The sequence below is a fragment of the Aotus nancymaae genome, unplaced genomic scaffold (assembly GCF_030222135.1).
Source record: "Aotus nancymaae isolate 86718 unplaced genomic scaffold, 86718_ANA_hifiasm-v0.15.2.pri h1tg000014l, whole genome shotgun sequence".
Classification (NCBI taxonomy): Eukaryota; Metazoa; Chordata; class Mammalia; order Primates; family Aotidae; genus Aotus; species Aotus nancymaae.
The window spans coordinates 45,059,888-45,076,974 of record NW_026988425.1 but is presented as its reverse complement, the minus strand read 5'-3'; the positions used below and the strand labels follow the sequence as shown (position 1 = coordinate 45,076,974).

Here is a 17,087-nt window from a genome sequence, read left to right as displayed (position 1 = left end):
TGCATGTTTTTCACATGTACCCCAAAACCTAAAATGCAATAAAAAAATACATTCTAATTTAATAACATATATTTGTATAATTCTTCTAACTATATCCATGGTATTAAATATTCTTTTTAGTTGGAAATAAAACCCACTTGTGCTCTATTATTAGGGAAAATACCTCTGTAAATTAGTTTTTAAGATAACTAAAGTCTACCTTCTGAATTCATAGGCATAAAATTTTAACCATTTGCAAAATTCCTAACACACTTAAGGTACTCAGATGGCTTCTCAAGTAGAGTAACCAAAGTCATTTTCACCTGTTTGTTTTAATGGCAATGCATCGACTTTATGAAAATCAGGCATGCCCTCAAGTCCTAACAAAGTATACAAAGCTGAATGGATCTATGCCAAATATGCCAGATTTTACTTTTACTTTAGTCTGATTTTATACTTCTGTCCTTTCTTACCCACAAGGCTTCCAGTATCACTTACAGACTAACTCTTAAAAAGGGGAAGGTTAAGTTACTAACATTTGGAAGGCTCATGAAAACGAAGCATACACTTACAAGTCGATAATGTTTTTATTTATGGAATGTATGTAAGCCATACACTTAAGCAAGCTTTGGGGAATGGAAGTTGGGGGAAATCAACTCTTTTATTTGCTAATTGGTATTTCCTTTAAAAAAAAAAAAAAGCAGATTTCCTGGCCTGGTGCGGTGGCTCAAGCCTGTAATCCCAGCACTTTGGGAGGCTGAGGCAGGAGTCACAAAGTCAGGAGATAGACCATCCTGGCTAACGATGGGAGATCACGAGATCAGGAGATCAAGGCCATCCTGGCTAACAAGGTGAAACCCCGTGTCTACTAAAAATACAAAAAATTAGCCAGGCGTGGTGGCATGCGCCTGTAGTCCCATCTACTCAACTGAGGCAGGAGAAGGGCTTGAACCCAGGAGTCAGAGGTTGCAGTGAGCCAAGATCGTGCCACTGCACTGTAGCCTGGACGACAGAGCAAGACTCCGTTCCAAAAAAAAAGAGAAAGAAAAATAGATTTCCTCCAGATTTTAACTGTGCTAATAGTTACTCTAGAAAAATTGGAGATTTATGTGCATATATTTCATGTTGTAAGTAGACACACACCCAGAGACACTAAGAGAGGCAGACAGGCAGACAGTAAACAGAGGAGCACTAGCCACAAACGGTTTGCAAATGACCTCTGTGCTCATTCACTCGTCTGTTTCCCACCTCGCCTTTTATAGCAACTATAGCAACAGCCATAAGAGTCATTAAAAAAAAAAAAAGGCCTGGAAGCTTGTAAAGAACCTGAGTAAAGGGGATGAAGTTTTGAAAAAAAATGAATAAAGGGCACCGATCCAGAGTATTGAAGGAAGCAGAGTGGCCAGCCTAGCAATGAGTATCTGGTCCCCCAATATACTCTCTCACAGAATCTGAACAGCTTTGCCTTTATGACACTGTTTAAACTTAATTAAAATTATCAAACAGACACTTTCCTCAAACATAGAAATGCTGAGGCAGTTCATTCAGGCTGTCAGTATGTATAAAGTTGTTCCAGCCACCTTTTTCTAACAGTTTCTCTATATCTTTTACATGGAGACAATGAAAGATTTGCTGGGGGCAATTTGGCCATAATTTAGAAGCAGGAAATAGGAAATATTTGTATCTTCTTTGCCTAACTCATATTAGTAACTGAAGTAAGCATTTATTCCATTATGGCATTTTCTTGATTGCAAGTTTTATGTTATCTCTAAAGCATATATCAAAAGTAACTTCCTAACCACTATGCAGGATGAAGTCATGGCATTTATCTGCCACTGTCAGCAAAAACATGAACTTAGCGCTCAACAGAATATTTCATTTCATTTTAGTGTCACCTCTGTTTCATTTGCATTGGAATCACCACTTGCCTGTTGGGTAAAACCAGGCTGCATCACTGAAATAAAAAGGGGTCAGACAATACAAGAAAAGCCAGTAGAAATTGCCAGATGTGTCAGAAGACACACAGGCTTTCTAAGGATATGGGAGGGTGGCCCAAGTGAGAGACCTGCCAAAAGGGCTCTTGAGCCCACCGTGAAACAGGTTTTTTGACTTCACAGAGAAATTATTTAATTTTCAATAACACAATTCAACTAAAGATAGGGAAAAAAAATACAAGGTTAAACAAATAACAAGTGAAGACAAAAGCCTAACTTTTTACATCTAAAGAAAATAATCTATTTTAAAGATACAGGTAAAGATCAGGAACCCAGAAACATGAGAAAGGAAAAGCAATTAATGCTCGCATCTGATAACAGCCAAAAGCATGGAGTCTGCAGAATCACTGGACTCTAAAAAACGCAAAAGTTTAAACTAGGACTTTATAAAGAAAAAAAAAACTGCATGCATTTATATGGATCAATGTACACTATTGTTACTTTTGAACTTTTGTGTATTTTGTAGTGTAGTTTTTTTTTAAGTGAAAGCAAGTTTATTAAGAAAGTAAAGGATAAAGGGGTGGCTACTCCATAGGCAGAGCACTAGTGTAGTTTTTTATTAGAAATTCTTACTCAATGATAGTACATTTTACAAATAAATATCATTTTAAACTGAAAATAATTTTAGACTTTCAAATCAGTTAGTGTGGTCACCCTACAAAAGGGCATTTTTTCCCCCTTAGTCTCCTTGTTCATGTTGTTTCCAATTAGAATTGGGCTAATGCTATGAATAACAACAAGAAACACTGCCTTCTCTATCAGGCCCTGTGCTGAACACTGTCTCCATATGTATAGGAAAGGGTTAACTCAGCAGGCCTTGTTTGCTGAGACTGTACATTTCCAAGAAAGGTCTGCCTTTAGGACTAGTCCTTGGCCAGCTCCTAGAGAATGAGCTCTCAGCTCTTAGAAAAATCTATCTGGTAAGAGTAGTTTTGCATGTCTGAGGTCTTGGGCCACAGAATACCAGTTTTATCGGATAGTTTATGTTAACAAGTGTGATTTATGCCAAACACAGATCTCTAATCTCCCCTTCTCTGTCATATATCTATATATCTATATTTATCTATCCATATCTATGTACCTATCTAGATCAAATATGTAAATATGTCTATAGCTAGTGTATATACACAGACAATATAGAGAGAGACATAGATAGTATTCTTCATTTTAGAATGTTATCTTGGTATGTTTAAAGAGAAAAGCTTAAGATGTGTTGGAATTGCAGTGTGTGTTTCAGGTAAACACATGTATTGTGTGTGTGACAGAGACATACACAAACACATTTCAAACATGTTTTATGGTTAAGCTCAATAGTCAAACACAGAAATATAACATCAATTCTTAATTCGTTTTATGTAAGTACTGCACCAGCATTATTAAGGATTGTATTTCTATGGTGATCAGAAGATTAGTAGGCAGAGAATTTTTGTAATGGTTCTTAATTTTTGTAATAGTAAATAGTAAATAATTACTTTTTGCTTAGTATAGTTTTATAATCTATATATGAATACATTTGATATTTCTATTCATATAAAAGTGTGATTTACTCCCATGTACTTATCTACATGCTAAAACCGTAAATTATCAATTTTAGTTCTGTGCCAAGGCACTTTTACTGAGTAAAAATAATTACCTAATTTTATATTTTCCTGATTCAATTTTCTATGTCTGTGTAATGTAAAGGCTTTCTTTTAAATTTCTATAAATCGGAATCTTTAGATGTTGAAAAAGTCTTTGCCTTCAGATTTAAAAGGAAGAAATGTACCATATCTCAAAATGCAACCCAGAGGTTGGCAATGTCAACATTCTCCTGTTATAGAAAACCTCTTATGAAAACTACTTTCATAAATTTTTATTTGCCGATAACCTACAGCCAGAAAGGATTCTGTATATCAAAGACATCAAATAGTGAGGATACTGGAAATTTTAAATTAATGACACAGAAAGTCAATATAGGAAGTTCATATGAAATCAAACTAGTAATATGATTACAAAATATTAAGTTACAAATTTTTTTCTTGGCCCCAGTATCATCATTTCTGAGCCAAATACAATTCTCACTGAAATCACCATTCTAGGCTGGTTTTCCCATAAAGATGGACTGCTCCGAAAAGAAGAATCAAGAAAGAATTTGACTCACAGTTAATTATTCGAACTTTTTCTTAGTAAACTAAAAATAAAATCTGACTGTTAACTACAGAAATCATTTCAAATTCTGTGATGATAATAAAGTAATGACTGCTTTTCAGCTGGAGGGACTAACTTTTTTTTTTTTTTTTTTTTTTGCTGCATATCTAGCTGTGGTGCATTTTAATGAGAAATGACGACTGCATCAGCTTATATCCGTGAAGCAGATTTTAGCATTCAGCTTAGGTCTCCCAGTCAATACCTATGAGTCTCTTCTTAAGGAGATCAATGACAGAAATACATAGAGACAAACAAACGTGATACCAACAATCAAGCATTCACTCAGTTAAGATATGGTACACTGACTTCCACACAAGCAATCTAGAATTTACTAGATTCTAGTACCTGTGAGGCTCCACTAGTTTCTCTGAATCACAAAAGCTACAGAGTATTTATATAGAAATACACCTACCCTAACAAGAATCATTTTAAATGTATGTATTGCCGAGTCCCCAGGCGCACACTTTAAAGCAGGGACTTCACTCTTCAATCTCTCCAGTCATGTGCTACCCAAAGTGGCATGTGGCTCCCTAAAGCTTAAGAATTGACACTGCCTTTAAAAACAGATTTGCTTCCCGACTAATGCATTAAAATTCTGAGAAATAATTTAAAATCTTTCACTAAACTTCTCATTTGGTCACATGGAGGAAAGTTATTTCACCAAATAGATACTCTCATTGATTTTTTAAATGTAATTTATCAAAGCAATGAAATATTTAGAAAATTCCAGATTTCCGCCACCATGAGCTTCTCCAAAAGTACACTCCATCATAGACTCCTCACTGAGAAGCTCTACTGCAGTCAAAGTGACCGAATTTAAGAGGATGTAATGAGTACTTCTGCTACACAGAATCATTACCCATCTCTAACACTTCCCTATGAGACGGAAGACGGACTTCTAATCAGGTACAAAAGAGGGCTCTGCTAACTTCAGGGCTTTGATGAATAAGAATGGTTGAGAGCCCTTATCATAAATGGATTCAGTATAACTGAGTGAGACAGTGAGAAAACCAGAGAAATAAATCCTCATGTAGAAAAGTTAGGGGCATGAAATGCCAAATGCCTGTTAACTGAAGTTTTCTTTGTCATAAAGCAACTTCTATAAAAATTGCTGAAAATAAATTCTTTATGGCTCAATGTAAATCAGTAATTTCCATTTCTATTACACTGTTGTTTACCCAAAACTATTTTTAATAAATAAGACTCAGAGGTTGCCAAAGTGTTTTCTACAAAACAACTGTCTTGAGATGTTCCAGATCTATAATCAAGTAAGTCTGGAAAACTCGGAATACTTCATTCACCTCCTGGATATGCATAAAGCACACTAATATATAACATTCTAAAAAGCCAACCATTAGAACTGTTTCTTATTGTTTAAGTATTTCCCAGACATATTTGGCTACAAACCTAACATCTAATTAAATAGTTTGGGAAATGCCATCACATAATGTAGGAATATTATTCTGTCATCTAGGAAACTAGAAAATATTTATTATACTCTAGACAGTCAGCTAGCAGTTGGAGTTCTAGCCTTTAAACAAAATATTGACTTATTTCTGCGACTTTTTTTTTAATGTGACTTATCACTCTTTTAAGCAGCTCTGTGCTTCACAATTTTTTTTCTGGTTTGTTTTCCACTTTTGTCCGTACTTTATTTCTTCACAGATGTGAAAAACTAACAAATGTAAACTAGTTATATTAATCAGACTCTGACTCACTTCTATACTTCAAATACATTATTTATTCTACTAACAATTCTTGGATAATAACAACCTATACTTTTTTTTTAAACAATAAAACAGGCTGGGCACCATGGCTCACTCCTGTAATCCCAGCACTTTGGGAGGCTGAGGCAAGAGCATCACCTGAGGTCACCTGAGTTCGAGACCAGCCTGGCCAGTATGGTGAATTCCCGTCTCTATTAAAAATACAAAAAAAAATTAGCCGGCCGTGGTGTTGTATGCCTGTAATCCCAGCCACTCCAGAGTCTAAGGCAGGAGAATCGCTTGAACCTGGGACACGGAGGTTACAGTGAGCCAAGATCACACCACTGTACTCCAACCTGGGCAACAAAAGCGAAAACTCTGTCTCAAAAATAAACGATGAAACAATGATGAAAACACAGTAACTACAACACTTCTGAGTGAGTTGACAAATCCACCTTTTCAATCTACATTTCAAAATGTTCAGAAAGACACCACCCTAGAAGTCAACTGGCAGCAACCTCTCCGCCAATTTTTGTACACAGAAAATTGACCTGACTGCACAAAGGTTTTAACAGATGTCTCCCTTCTAAAATTAATATTGAATGATTTGTCGTCTTCCATTTAATACCAAGAGGGTGTCAGCCGCAAACTCAAATATCACTGATATGCAAATAAATAACATTTAAGACTTCTATCGTTGTGATTGTTAATCTACAATGGATGGAGATTAATCTATTTACATTCTCATCCTATCCTCAAATTTCACTATCCTTTCCTCTCATTCTCACTTTGTTCTACTCACGTTGTCACTCTATCCTCCTATGCATAAAACGTTATATATTCTAATGAACAGAGATGCCATTCAGGAGCAAGGAAAAAATACAATGAACTGCTCTTCGTGATAAAAACCATGATCTTGAAATCCACACCAATAACGTTATGTGACACAGATGTTATCAATCAATCAACTTTACACAGCTTATTACTAAATTAACACAAACTGCTGTTGAGTGGGGGCAGGGTGGTCACTAAGCAAACAGAAGCAAGTAGGTGTTAGGAAGCGTGAGAAACATGTATCAGTGGATAGGGAAGGCAGTTCTCAAAGGCCAAGAATGTAAGTTTTAGGTCGATATGGAAAAAGCTGTGGTCACATTTGAAGGCTTCTGAACAGACGAATGATTAAATTCTTGCTTAAAGAGTTCAGGTGTAAATAAACTGGATAGGTAAAAAACTCAAAATCAACCATTTTAATACACTGGGTTGTTAAGATGATTCATCTTAAGTCAAGGCCAATAGGATATGGGCTAAATGCCGACATGGGGTGGGATGAAGAGGCCAACAATGTTTCAAAGTAGAGGTTGGTGGAGCCTCAGGAACCAGAAGAGGAAGACTTGACATGAAATCTGAAACTGTAATCTCCATACCTGGCTCAAAAGATGTGATATTGACTAGGAAAACGCTGGAGACAGAAGCTTCTTTTAAAGAGATAATGAGGGGTTGTTTTGATGTGCTGGGTTGAGGGGAAAACAGCAAATATTAAGGTGGAACTGTCCGGCATTCAGGTAGGATAACTTGAAACAGAAATCCCAAATTATGTCATGGTGAAATGGGGATAATAAGTCTTATTAATAATAAAAAAAAGTCTCACTAGTCTTTCCAGGAGAATACGGAAGATGGAATTTCAGAAATTTAAAGAATGAAAAAGGGAAAGATTACAAGGCAATCACTTGATTAAAATAGAATAAAATAAACTAATCAGTGGCAGCTATCTTAAAGCAAGATATATATCTTCTACGGCACAATCTACCCAAATGTAAATCTGGACAGAGAATTACAAAATATTTTTAGGATTGATAAAATTTCAGCTATGTCTTTTTAAAAATGCTGCAGAGAGAAATGATGGGACATTTAGATGGATTGGCCAAATATTTGCATAAGGATTCCACAGCCAATGTACATAATTTTCCAACTATTATGCTTAGCACTGGGCTCAGGCACTACCCTTGCCAACCAGTAGATTTTCAGTATTGCCCCTGGCAGACATCCCATTAGCAATTCCTCCCCATTCCCAAACATTTCCAACTCTTCTAGTCATGCCAGTTCAACCAATGTCCCTTAAACCTTACATAAACGTTGACTTACACTGAAATATAACCTATGTCTCTTACTAACTGTAACTTACTTAAATCACCCAAGCCTATGTTTTTCCTGCTATAAAATGTAAAATAGCTGACAAAATGCCTATTTGTGTTTTTTGGAAACACGGGATAAGGCAAGGCAGGCAGAGAACAGCAGAGACGATGCTTAATAAATATCATTAGTAGGATCACCTTAATCCATGAACAAAATAAATTTTTTTAATACAAAAAATTCAATAAAGTTATACTTATGTTAAATTGGTGGTTATTTTAGGTCAGCAGTTTTAAAACTCAACAATGAAACTGTTTTCAAAAAAATTGTTATACAGAACAAAAAAAAGCAGCTGCAATTTTACAAAGGATATGAAGACCCAGATTCTCACTCCCTCATTCAGCTCCCTTCACACTCCCTCCCCACAGCCACCCCAGCTCCTAAGGCAGGTTCCTAGGACTCCAAGGAACACACTTTCAAAAAAAATCAATATTTTGAATATATAAGTGATGTAACGTAAAAGTATGGTGAGAAAGTCCCCATTGCCAAGAGAAACATGTTATTTTTTATTTAAAAAATCATCACTCTTTTCATTGTGACATCTTGAAGAACACCAAATGGCTTCAAAATAACTGTATATGCCACGATTTCTGGAGTGAGCACGTTTGAACTTCTTTCATAATGAAAACTGACAAACCTTTTTAAGGGGATGGGATTGGTTCTTCATCTTCCCCCTCCCCACCCCTGCACACACATACACTGCTCCCTTCTAGAGAACTTCAAGGAAAACAAAGACCCTCTAGCAATCGAGTAGATTGTCTCCCTTGATGGCATCCCTTGAGTTTTGGAATTACACACTGGGGGCCCAGGTGGATTAGAGCCCCTAGAAAGTTTGCTTGGTCACCAGAGTACTGTTGATTTTTCCAACTGAATTAATTATTCTCGGAGTCCAAATTCTCCAGTGTGCCATAGTCCTTATCACTCCCTAGTATCTGAAATATTGCATTATCTGTCCCCTAAAAATATTTGAACATGTGACCCAGAGAAGAGGACTTAGAACTTGATTAGGCAACTTCTGTCACACTGGATTCATATGAAATTCCATAGCAAGTGACATCACCAGATTGGGGATTCTGAAGTGTTTGAGTATCTTCTCCACACCTGGTTATTTAGGCTAGGAAATTCCTTCTTGCCTTCCAGATCTTTTAGCATTCATTTTGTAAGTCATTCAACACCTACTTACTGAGAAGGAATACTGGACTAGGCAGTGTGCTAGGGGCTGGGGAAACTGCAAGGCATCAGAGAGAACTCCCATCTCCAAGAGGCTCACAGTCAAACAGACGTAAACGGGCAATTATGATATACTGTAGCAACACAGTTTTAGAAACACCTAGAAGAATCATACAGGGAAAGATGACAGGAAAGGTTTCTCAGAGAATTTGGCTTAGAGCAGGGATGAGCCAGAGGAGAGGATGGAAAGTAGGTTGTGGCTGAGTGTTCCAGGCAGCATGTACAAAGGCTCAGGAGAAAGAGAGAGCCTGTGCTTTGAGGAATATTAGATTACTATTATCAGTGTCACATTTGCTATTTATCTAGACAGAAGCTCCTAAAACAAAAAGGATACACTTCAAAAGATGCCAATATATCCGTGACCACATAAAAGAGTGTCTAGTCATATAATAAAGGGTGTGCATATGCAGGCAACTCACAACATTCTGCCAAATATTAAATTTCTAATTTTATTATAATTTCGAATGTAAACATTAGATTTCTTATTATACAGAGTCATACTCCTTGATTGGGAAACTCTCAACTTAATAAACATTCTTTAGTCTCATGTCTTTTCTAAAGGAAAGAAATTAATGCTATATTCTTGAGTGAAAAAAAATGTGAGGTCTCAAAAAAGTATAATACAATTTGAGGGTGCATATATATTTTATATGTATATAGACATGCAAAAAATCTAAAAGAATAAATTTTAATATGTTAACAGAAAACAGAAATCATGTATTTTTTACTTCTTTTCAACATATCTCTTTTTCTAACTTTTTTTTTTAACAACAAGCAATTCTTATTTCTGTACTTTTAAAATCTCACAGTAATATTTCCACAATACATTCCTGGCTGAAAGCTCACACTCGGAATCCCAGAGCAGTCCGTGGCCAGGCCCATTGGGCTCCCCTTGCTCTCTCCTTGGCTTTGGTAAACACTGGCCCCAGGGACTGAGTCTGAATTCCTATCCATCTCCTCAGTAGCTGTCACCATGTTAAGTTACCCCTTCTGTTTCTTCTACCACTAACTCCATGTCTGATTCCAAGTGAAAGAAACAGAAGCCCAAACCTTTGGGTTTTAAGGAGTTTATTGCTAATCAGTAAAACAGAAAGAGATAGGAGATAAGCATGACAAAGTATAGGGAAAAAATTACTTTTGCATAAACTTCCAAATTGTGGACAATTGAAGCCTCTGCTTTATAGTTCTTGGCACACTTCTCAAATAAGAAGGCAGTACTGGGAAGGCTCTGAACCTGTGGCAGAACCACTGATAGCTGTGGAGCTATTCCAAGGAGTCTGGGAATCAGGGGGATTATCAAGATCATTGTTAGAATAAATTAATCTTATCATATATATAGCACAAGTTTTCAAGCATACGTAAATGCTACTAATAACCAAATTATTACAACTTGTTTTTCTTTAAACTGTAACTCTCAAGTATGTCTCTACATAACTTTTTGATGGTAAAGGGTCTGCATGCTCAAAAAGCTTGAGAACACTAATGGAGAAGGAGGTCTCAGGAGTGTGACAGAACAGGTTTACATGGCAGCTCTATCATTTAACTGGTGAAAGTAACAATGTGTCTTAAACTGTCTGAGTCTCAGTTTGCACATGCAAAAGCAAGGATAATTCCATGAACCTTCTCACTTCAAGTTCACAAGGCAGAATAGCAAGATGTTAGCTGCCATTCTGAGGACCACCAAATAAAAGGACATTTATTAGGCCACTTGCCAGCATGGACACAATCACCTCTTGGCATTTTTTTCTTATCCACAGAAAAATTAAAAAATACATGTAGAACCCAATTCTCATAATATTTCTTTTTTTTTTTTTTTGAATAGTAACATGTAAGATCAATCTTTGTCTTTAAAATACTGTATAACTCATTCTTGGAAAGTGTCAAAGAGAAAATGGCACATTAAGTTTTATCTATAACTTAAATTAAAAATTATTCCTGAAATATGTTCTTAATGGTTAGATGAGATGGTAATTAAATACAATTAGAGATAATTATATACTGTCTCTCCATAAGGCTCCTACCTTCTTCAATGATGAAGTCTAGTTCACCTAAAATGACACTATTAATTTAATATTATAAGTTGATAAGCACATTAAATCAAAATACAGCAAGATTACTTAAAGAGTCTGACTGGAACGTCAGGATGATAAATAGATTAATAAATATTGGTTTCTAATGTCGGTAATGAAAACAAACACATTATTTTCAGAAAATAAAAGATCTTCTCCCCCACTAGGTACAAATCATAAAGGGATTATCTACAGTTACTACACTATAACAACTTTGAACATATTGTATGTATGATAGAACAAGCTTTTGAGACGACAAAGCAACACATCAGCAGTTTAACCAGTTGTCTTTCTCTTTTAACAAGCTGATCTACATTAGATTAGATATAAAAGGCCCAAGTACCCTTGCACTTGATTTCTTAGCCAAATGGCTGAGAAACATCCAGGCACATTCACATCAGTGACAAAAGAAAACACTATCCCTTAACAGAATTACATAAAATAGAAAACATCTCTTACTTTAAGAGCAACCATGGTACTTGTTCCTATGGTGAAAACTGATGTTATCTCCATTAGTTAATTATTTATCCCAACACCGGGCTTTGCTCCCTTTTCCACCTCTAGCTATGTTAACACTAGAGTTCAATAATTTACTGATAAAGAATCCTAACTGCAGTATCTAACAGATCTTAGAAATTAAGCATATGATTTACCCCTTGATTGTACAGATAAGTTAACTGAGGCCAAAAGAACTGAGGTATCTTATTGAAAATCAAAAAGCTAGTTAGTTAAAAAGCCCACCCAGGGCCTTCCTATCCACATGTCTCACCAGGAAAACAGCAATAGTGAAAACAGTGAAGACTGTTTTTAATGGACCACTTTGTACATTTTAAATAATATAATACTTTAAATAACAATTTAAATAAATTTATTAAAATTTATTTTTTTAAATTTATTATTTAAAATAATGTAATAATTTTAAATAATGTTAAAATAATCCAAGAGGATATTAGTCATATAGAAAGATCCTTTAGATATGATGTGTAGGAACAGCGTTAATTTAATAAAGTCTCTCATTGAATTTTTAATTCATAATTACAAAGATGACATTACAGTAAATTAAGAAATACTGTAATTTCACTCTTTCCCAAAAAGTATACACTGAACTTTGGTGATTCACTGTTATATTTTCAACTAGTAAATCAATGTGCCAATTCTGGGACTTAGGCATTGTATATACTGGAATGATACTCACTTTAATTAAATTTGTTTTGAGATGTAGAATGTAATACAGATCCTGGTGTTTTTAAAAGTTCATATCAATTTCAAGCTTTTAAAAATGTATGTATACAAGATAGCTTCTTTTGCAATTTATATGTTTATAAATGTTTCCATTAGCTAAGAGATATTTTGGAATGTGGTCAAACAATATTGAATGTCAAGTCTTAACAGCAGGGTTGGTCTGAGGAATCCCCTCTAGGCTAAATCTGACACATCTCTGATGTGGCTACTGCTCTTTTAAACTACTGTGTCCCTAAAAGGCTAAAAGGAAGAAAATCCTAACCTCACAAGTGAAGGCAGCAAGGCATAGTATTTGACTGGCTACCTTTCATTTTAACTCTATTTCCTAAATACAAAATTGGATTTGGGCTTGTTTAAAGTTGTTCACAATTTACTAACAAAATGTGCATCTCTCATTTTTCCCCCCAAAAGAGTTATCCACTCCAGCTACATATAAGTCTCCAATTTATTTCTTACAACTAAACGTGAAAACCGAAATACTACTTACTGAAAAAAAAAATTGTATAGAGAATTGGCAGGCTGCATATTTACGTGAACCTTCAGGAAACATGGAAACGTGCAGCCTCAACTCACCAGGAAAATCATCACTTGTGCTCAAACTATTTTGTGACATGTTATGTCTTTTATACATTTCACTTCATATCCAGTATTCCAGTTTTGCACAGGATTGACTGTATCAACCCCAAATGGCCTGAGAGCAATCTAGTACTGTAGCCGAACAGTTTGAACATGAAGAGTTCTGCTCATCGACTGTGGCGTGGTCTACGAAACACCTGAAATCACCAAACATTGATTTCCACCCCCCTCCCCCCTGCTATTTAAATCCGAGGGACGCCAGGCTTGGGTTGTGGGTAAAGAACACCCACAATAATCAAACAAACAAGCAACCAAAATACCCGAACACGGAACACGCTAAGAACAAAGGAAACACAAGCGTGTGAACAGGAAATGAAGCAACTCTATACACATAAATACCTTCTGGGGCCGCCAACGTAGGTAAAAGTAAAGGTGGAGTCTGAGTATCTGAAATCTGAAACAGAAAGTCCTGTTAAAAGCTACCCCTGGAGTGCATTTGTTTTAACCCCGATCATGACTTGGGCCCCCCATTCGGTGGCGTCAGGGGAGGCCTGGCTGCGCGGGAGGCGAGGGCAGGAGAGCGGCGAGGTCCCATCTCCGCGCCGCGTCCGAGGGGATGCTGCGCGCCCCCGGCTGGGTGCAGCGGGAGGCCGCCCCCCGCAACAAGTGCCGGGTGCCATGGCAACGGCGGGAATTTCCCTGTCGGGGAGGCCGGAAGCAGCCCCCGCCGGGCTCGCGGCAGCGAAAGCAAAATCTGATCCCTCTCCCGGGGGAGCAAAATGGACGAAAGGCGACCCCCAAGCAGGGGCACTGGGTGCCTTGTGAATCCGAGGAATCCCTTCTCTTTGCCAGTCGGAGGGGACTAGAGGCAGCCGAAGGGGCCGGGAATCCGCCAAGCGCTGCTCCCCGGGGGTCCTCGGCGCCGGGCGCAGCTGAGGAGCGCAGCGCAGCGCAGCGGGCTCCATTCCGGGCCGCCGCCGCTCAGCCCATTGCGCAAACCCGGCGGGTCCAACCAACCGCGCTCGGCCGCCGCTGCTGGAACCCAGGAGGCGGGCTTGGAGCTTCGGGCACTACGCTGGGCTGGAAATATCATGCACTTCCCCTTCGTCTAGACCCCCGCTCGGGCCACGCGGGTTCTGCCCTCAAAGCTGGATGCTGCCCCAGACTTGGGGGTGGGGGGAAGGGAAGGGGAGAGGCTGGAGCCCCCTCCCCCTTTTGGCTCTCGCTCTCGTTGCAGCAGCTGTTGCCAAATGAACCCCAGAATGGGGACGTGCAACCCTCCACCCCACCCCCAGCCACACACGTCGCGGTCGGAAAACTGGGAAGGGGGCGCTGGGTCCGAGGTTCTGGAAAAGCAAGAACTCACCTGCAAACAGGCAGTCCTTCTCGGCTCTGGACTTCTGGATCACGACGTCGATATCCTTCTGAATTCGCTCTTGCCTTGAACACATCCCCATTAAATAAATCCCTGGAAAAGAAGCAGCCGCTATTTCCACCCCACCCCACCCCCCTCGCACGCTTCCAGCTTTCGTAAATATTCAGATAAAAATGAAACCTCTGGCCGAGGCAGGGGCTGAAGGCGAAGTGGTTTCGGAAGTGATCCTGGGTGAGAGAGGAGGAGGAGGTGGAGGAGGAGGAGGAGGGGGAGGTCGGCTTTGCATTCCCAGATGTGACCGCCCAGCTGCTGCTCGCCGCTGCTGGATTCCAATTTCCTCCCCTTCTGACAATGGATGGTGATGACACCGAGTCTCACTTTCTCCCTCCCCCGCCCGGACCAACGGCCGTGGGGGGCCCAGGGTGCTGGGGACGGCCGGAGAGCTATCACCGGCGGGGCGGCGGGCGCCGGCGAGGGGCGAGCCCCGCTCCGGCTCACGCGCGCACACCCCTCGCGGCCCGCACGCCGGCCTTCCACACCCGCGCACACTCGCGCCCGCGGGCGGCGGCGGCCGTGCCCAGGCTGCTGCAGCGCCGCCCGCCCTCCGCAGACCCTCCGCGCCCGCCGCCTCGTCACCCGGCCCGGCCGCGGGCCGCCGGGGCTCGCAGAGTATCCGCCATCCCGGGCGCGAGCCGCGTCTCCCCACCCCGACCTCCACTCGCGCCGGGAGCTGAGTGGCAGTGTAGATAGTGAAGACTCCCTGGGGCTCCCAGTCTTCGCTCTCCGCACCCCTCCCCCCATCACTTTTATGAATTCGACTCCACTTTCGAAAGGAATTATGAGTCATGTGGCAAACCCAAACCGGAGTGGCTGGGAGGAGAAAAGGGGGGAAAAGAAAATCTTTAAAAATTACAAAAATAAATAAAACGAACAAATCTCTCCTTGTTGCCACATCTCACAACACGGAAAAAGCCTTGAAATTACTCCAGACGTGCACCCTCCCCTTCCTTCAGTGCCTGAGTCTTTTTCCTCCAGGTCGAAGTAGTTCTGCCCCTTCTGGACGCCGTTTATGAAACACAGCCCCTTTTGAGGGACTTCCTCCACTTGAAAAGACTCACCAGTTCTCCCTTCCTACGTGTTTCTGTTCATGAGAAATTGTCAGAATCCACTGGCACGTTCCGGGGTCTTCCTAAAAGATGGAAACCTGTTTGGCTTGCTTTTAAAAAACCACCCCCTTTGACAGTCAAAGGAAAGCTACAATCCTGGTGTTCAGAAATGAGATACTGCTCTGATTCTCACTTTCTGTTCTGCCTGAGGACACCTCAGGCTGACGTAGCTGCCCCACCTCTATATTGGCTTATGCCCTAGGAGAGGTCTCCAGCAGGCAAGCACTTTTCTGGTTGATCTTTTCTCCACTGAGAAGGCTGCTGCCAGTAGACCGTGTCTCGTTTTGCTTTGCATTCTCAGTGCCACGTACAGTGCCTGGAATACGGGAGGGTGGCCTAAATGTTGGCTGAATGCATGAATGGTCATTTCTTGCAGCTTCTTTTCATCACCCTGTTCTCATCAGCTTTCTTATCAGCATGAGTGCCCAAGAGTTGCCAAACTGTTTCAGACTCTTAATCAATTTAGTTCTGATTCTGACCGTGACAACATGAGGTTGAGCATGGCAGGAATGACTGCCATCCCTGAAGGAGTCTTAAGATTCTAGAGAATCAATGAAAGATCCTATGTTCTAACTCTTTTATATTTCAGGAAAAAAACTACAAAATAGTTTTGTTGTACAGCCATATTCACTGTGAGTTATAAAAGGAAACATTCTTCTGCATTATCGAGATCCACTGCAGCCTTTGATGTCGGAAAGCCACAGTCACAATAGGCTATGTCTCCTGCTCAGTCCTCTCCTGAAATGCTTCCTGTCTAGGGCAGGACAGGTTCAAGCCCTTAGTCTTTCCTGGATATGTTGCTTTGTGTAAGCCCTTTGGCTGCCAAAAACGCTTTCTTCTCTTCCACATCACCACTGGGAATCATTACTGTTTCTTCTTCCATTATGTGCTCTAACTTTTCTGAAAGACTGAAAGGCTATTAACTCACCAGAATTTATTTTATGGTTATCTAGCCACAAGTCTTGCATTCTCCAAGTAGAACCCTTACTACAAATAAATGTGAAATAGTTTTAAAGCCACCAAATCTTTTTTTGTCTAGATCAGTTCTTAGTTTACCACTCACTACTTACAATAGGCCTTCTTGTGACTTATCCTATATTTGATTTTTTTTAAGCTTCACGGGCTGCCCTGCTTTTGTTAAACAAAGCTAATCTTGCTCCGTTCATAACGTTAAGGCGTGATATATTTAATAAATATTTTTAAATTTGAAGGAGTAAGATTAAAAAATAAAAACTAACCTTTCTATCTAGTGTGGATTTCTGCAAGATAAGTTTCTTTAATGAAAACTATACCAACCTAGATCTTGCACCCAAGAATCTTCCCAGCTAGATCTTTATGGAACTATTTGCTCAAAGTCAGCCCATATCCAGGAT

At 39.5% G+C, this 17,087-nt stretch overlaps 1 protein-coding gene across 2 annotated transcripts in view; it reads right to left on the bottom strand.

Annotated features, from left to right (window-relative positions):
* The window catches only part of PARP8 (poly(ADP-ribose) polymerase family member 8), a 174,794-nt gene extending 158,961 nt beyond the window's left edge, over positions 1 to 15,833 (bottom strand). Inside the window, exons 1-3 of one of the 2 annotated variants that reach the window (XM_064375965.1) lie at positions 15,667 to 15,833; positions 14,540 to 14,641; positions 13,573 to 13,627 (exon numbers count right to left, since the gene is read on the bottom strand). In XM_064375965.1, coding sequence (XP_064232035.1) covers positions 13,573 to 13,627; positions 14,540 to 14,630 — 146 coding nt within the window. In that variant the 5' untranslated portion in view covers positions 14,631 to 14,641; positions 15,667 to 15,833. Of the gene's footprint in view, positions 1 to 13,572; positions 13,628 to 14,539; positions 14,642 to 14,728; positions 15,086 to 15,666 lie in introns of those variants that run through there. The other variant, XM_021670207.2, reaches the window with a different exon arrangement.
* Between the last annotated feature and the right edge of the window lie 1,254 nt (positions 15,834 to 17,087).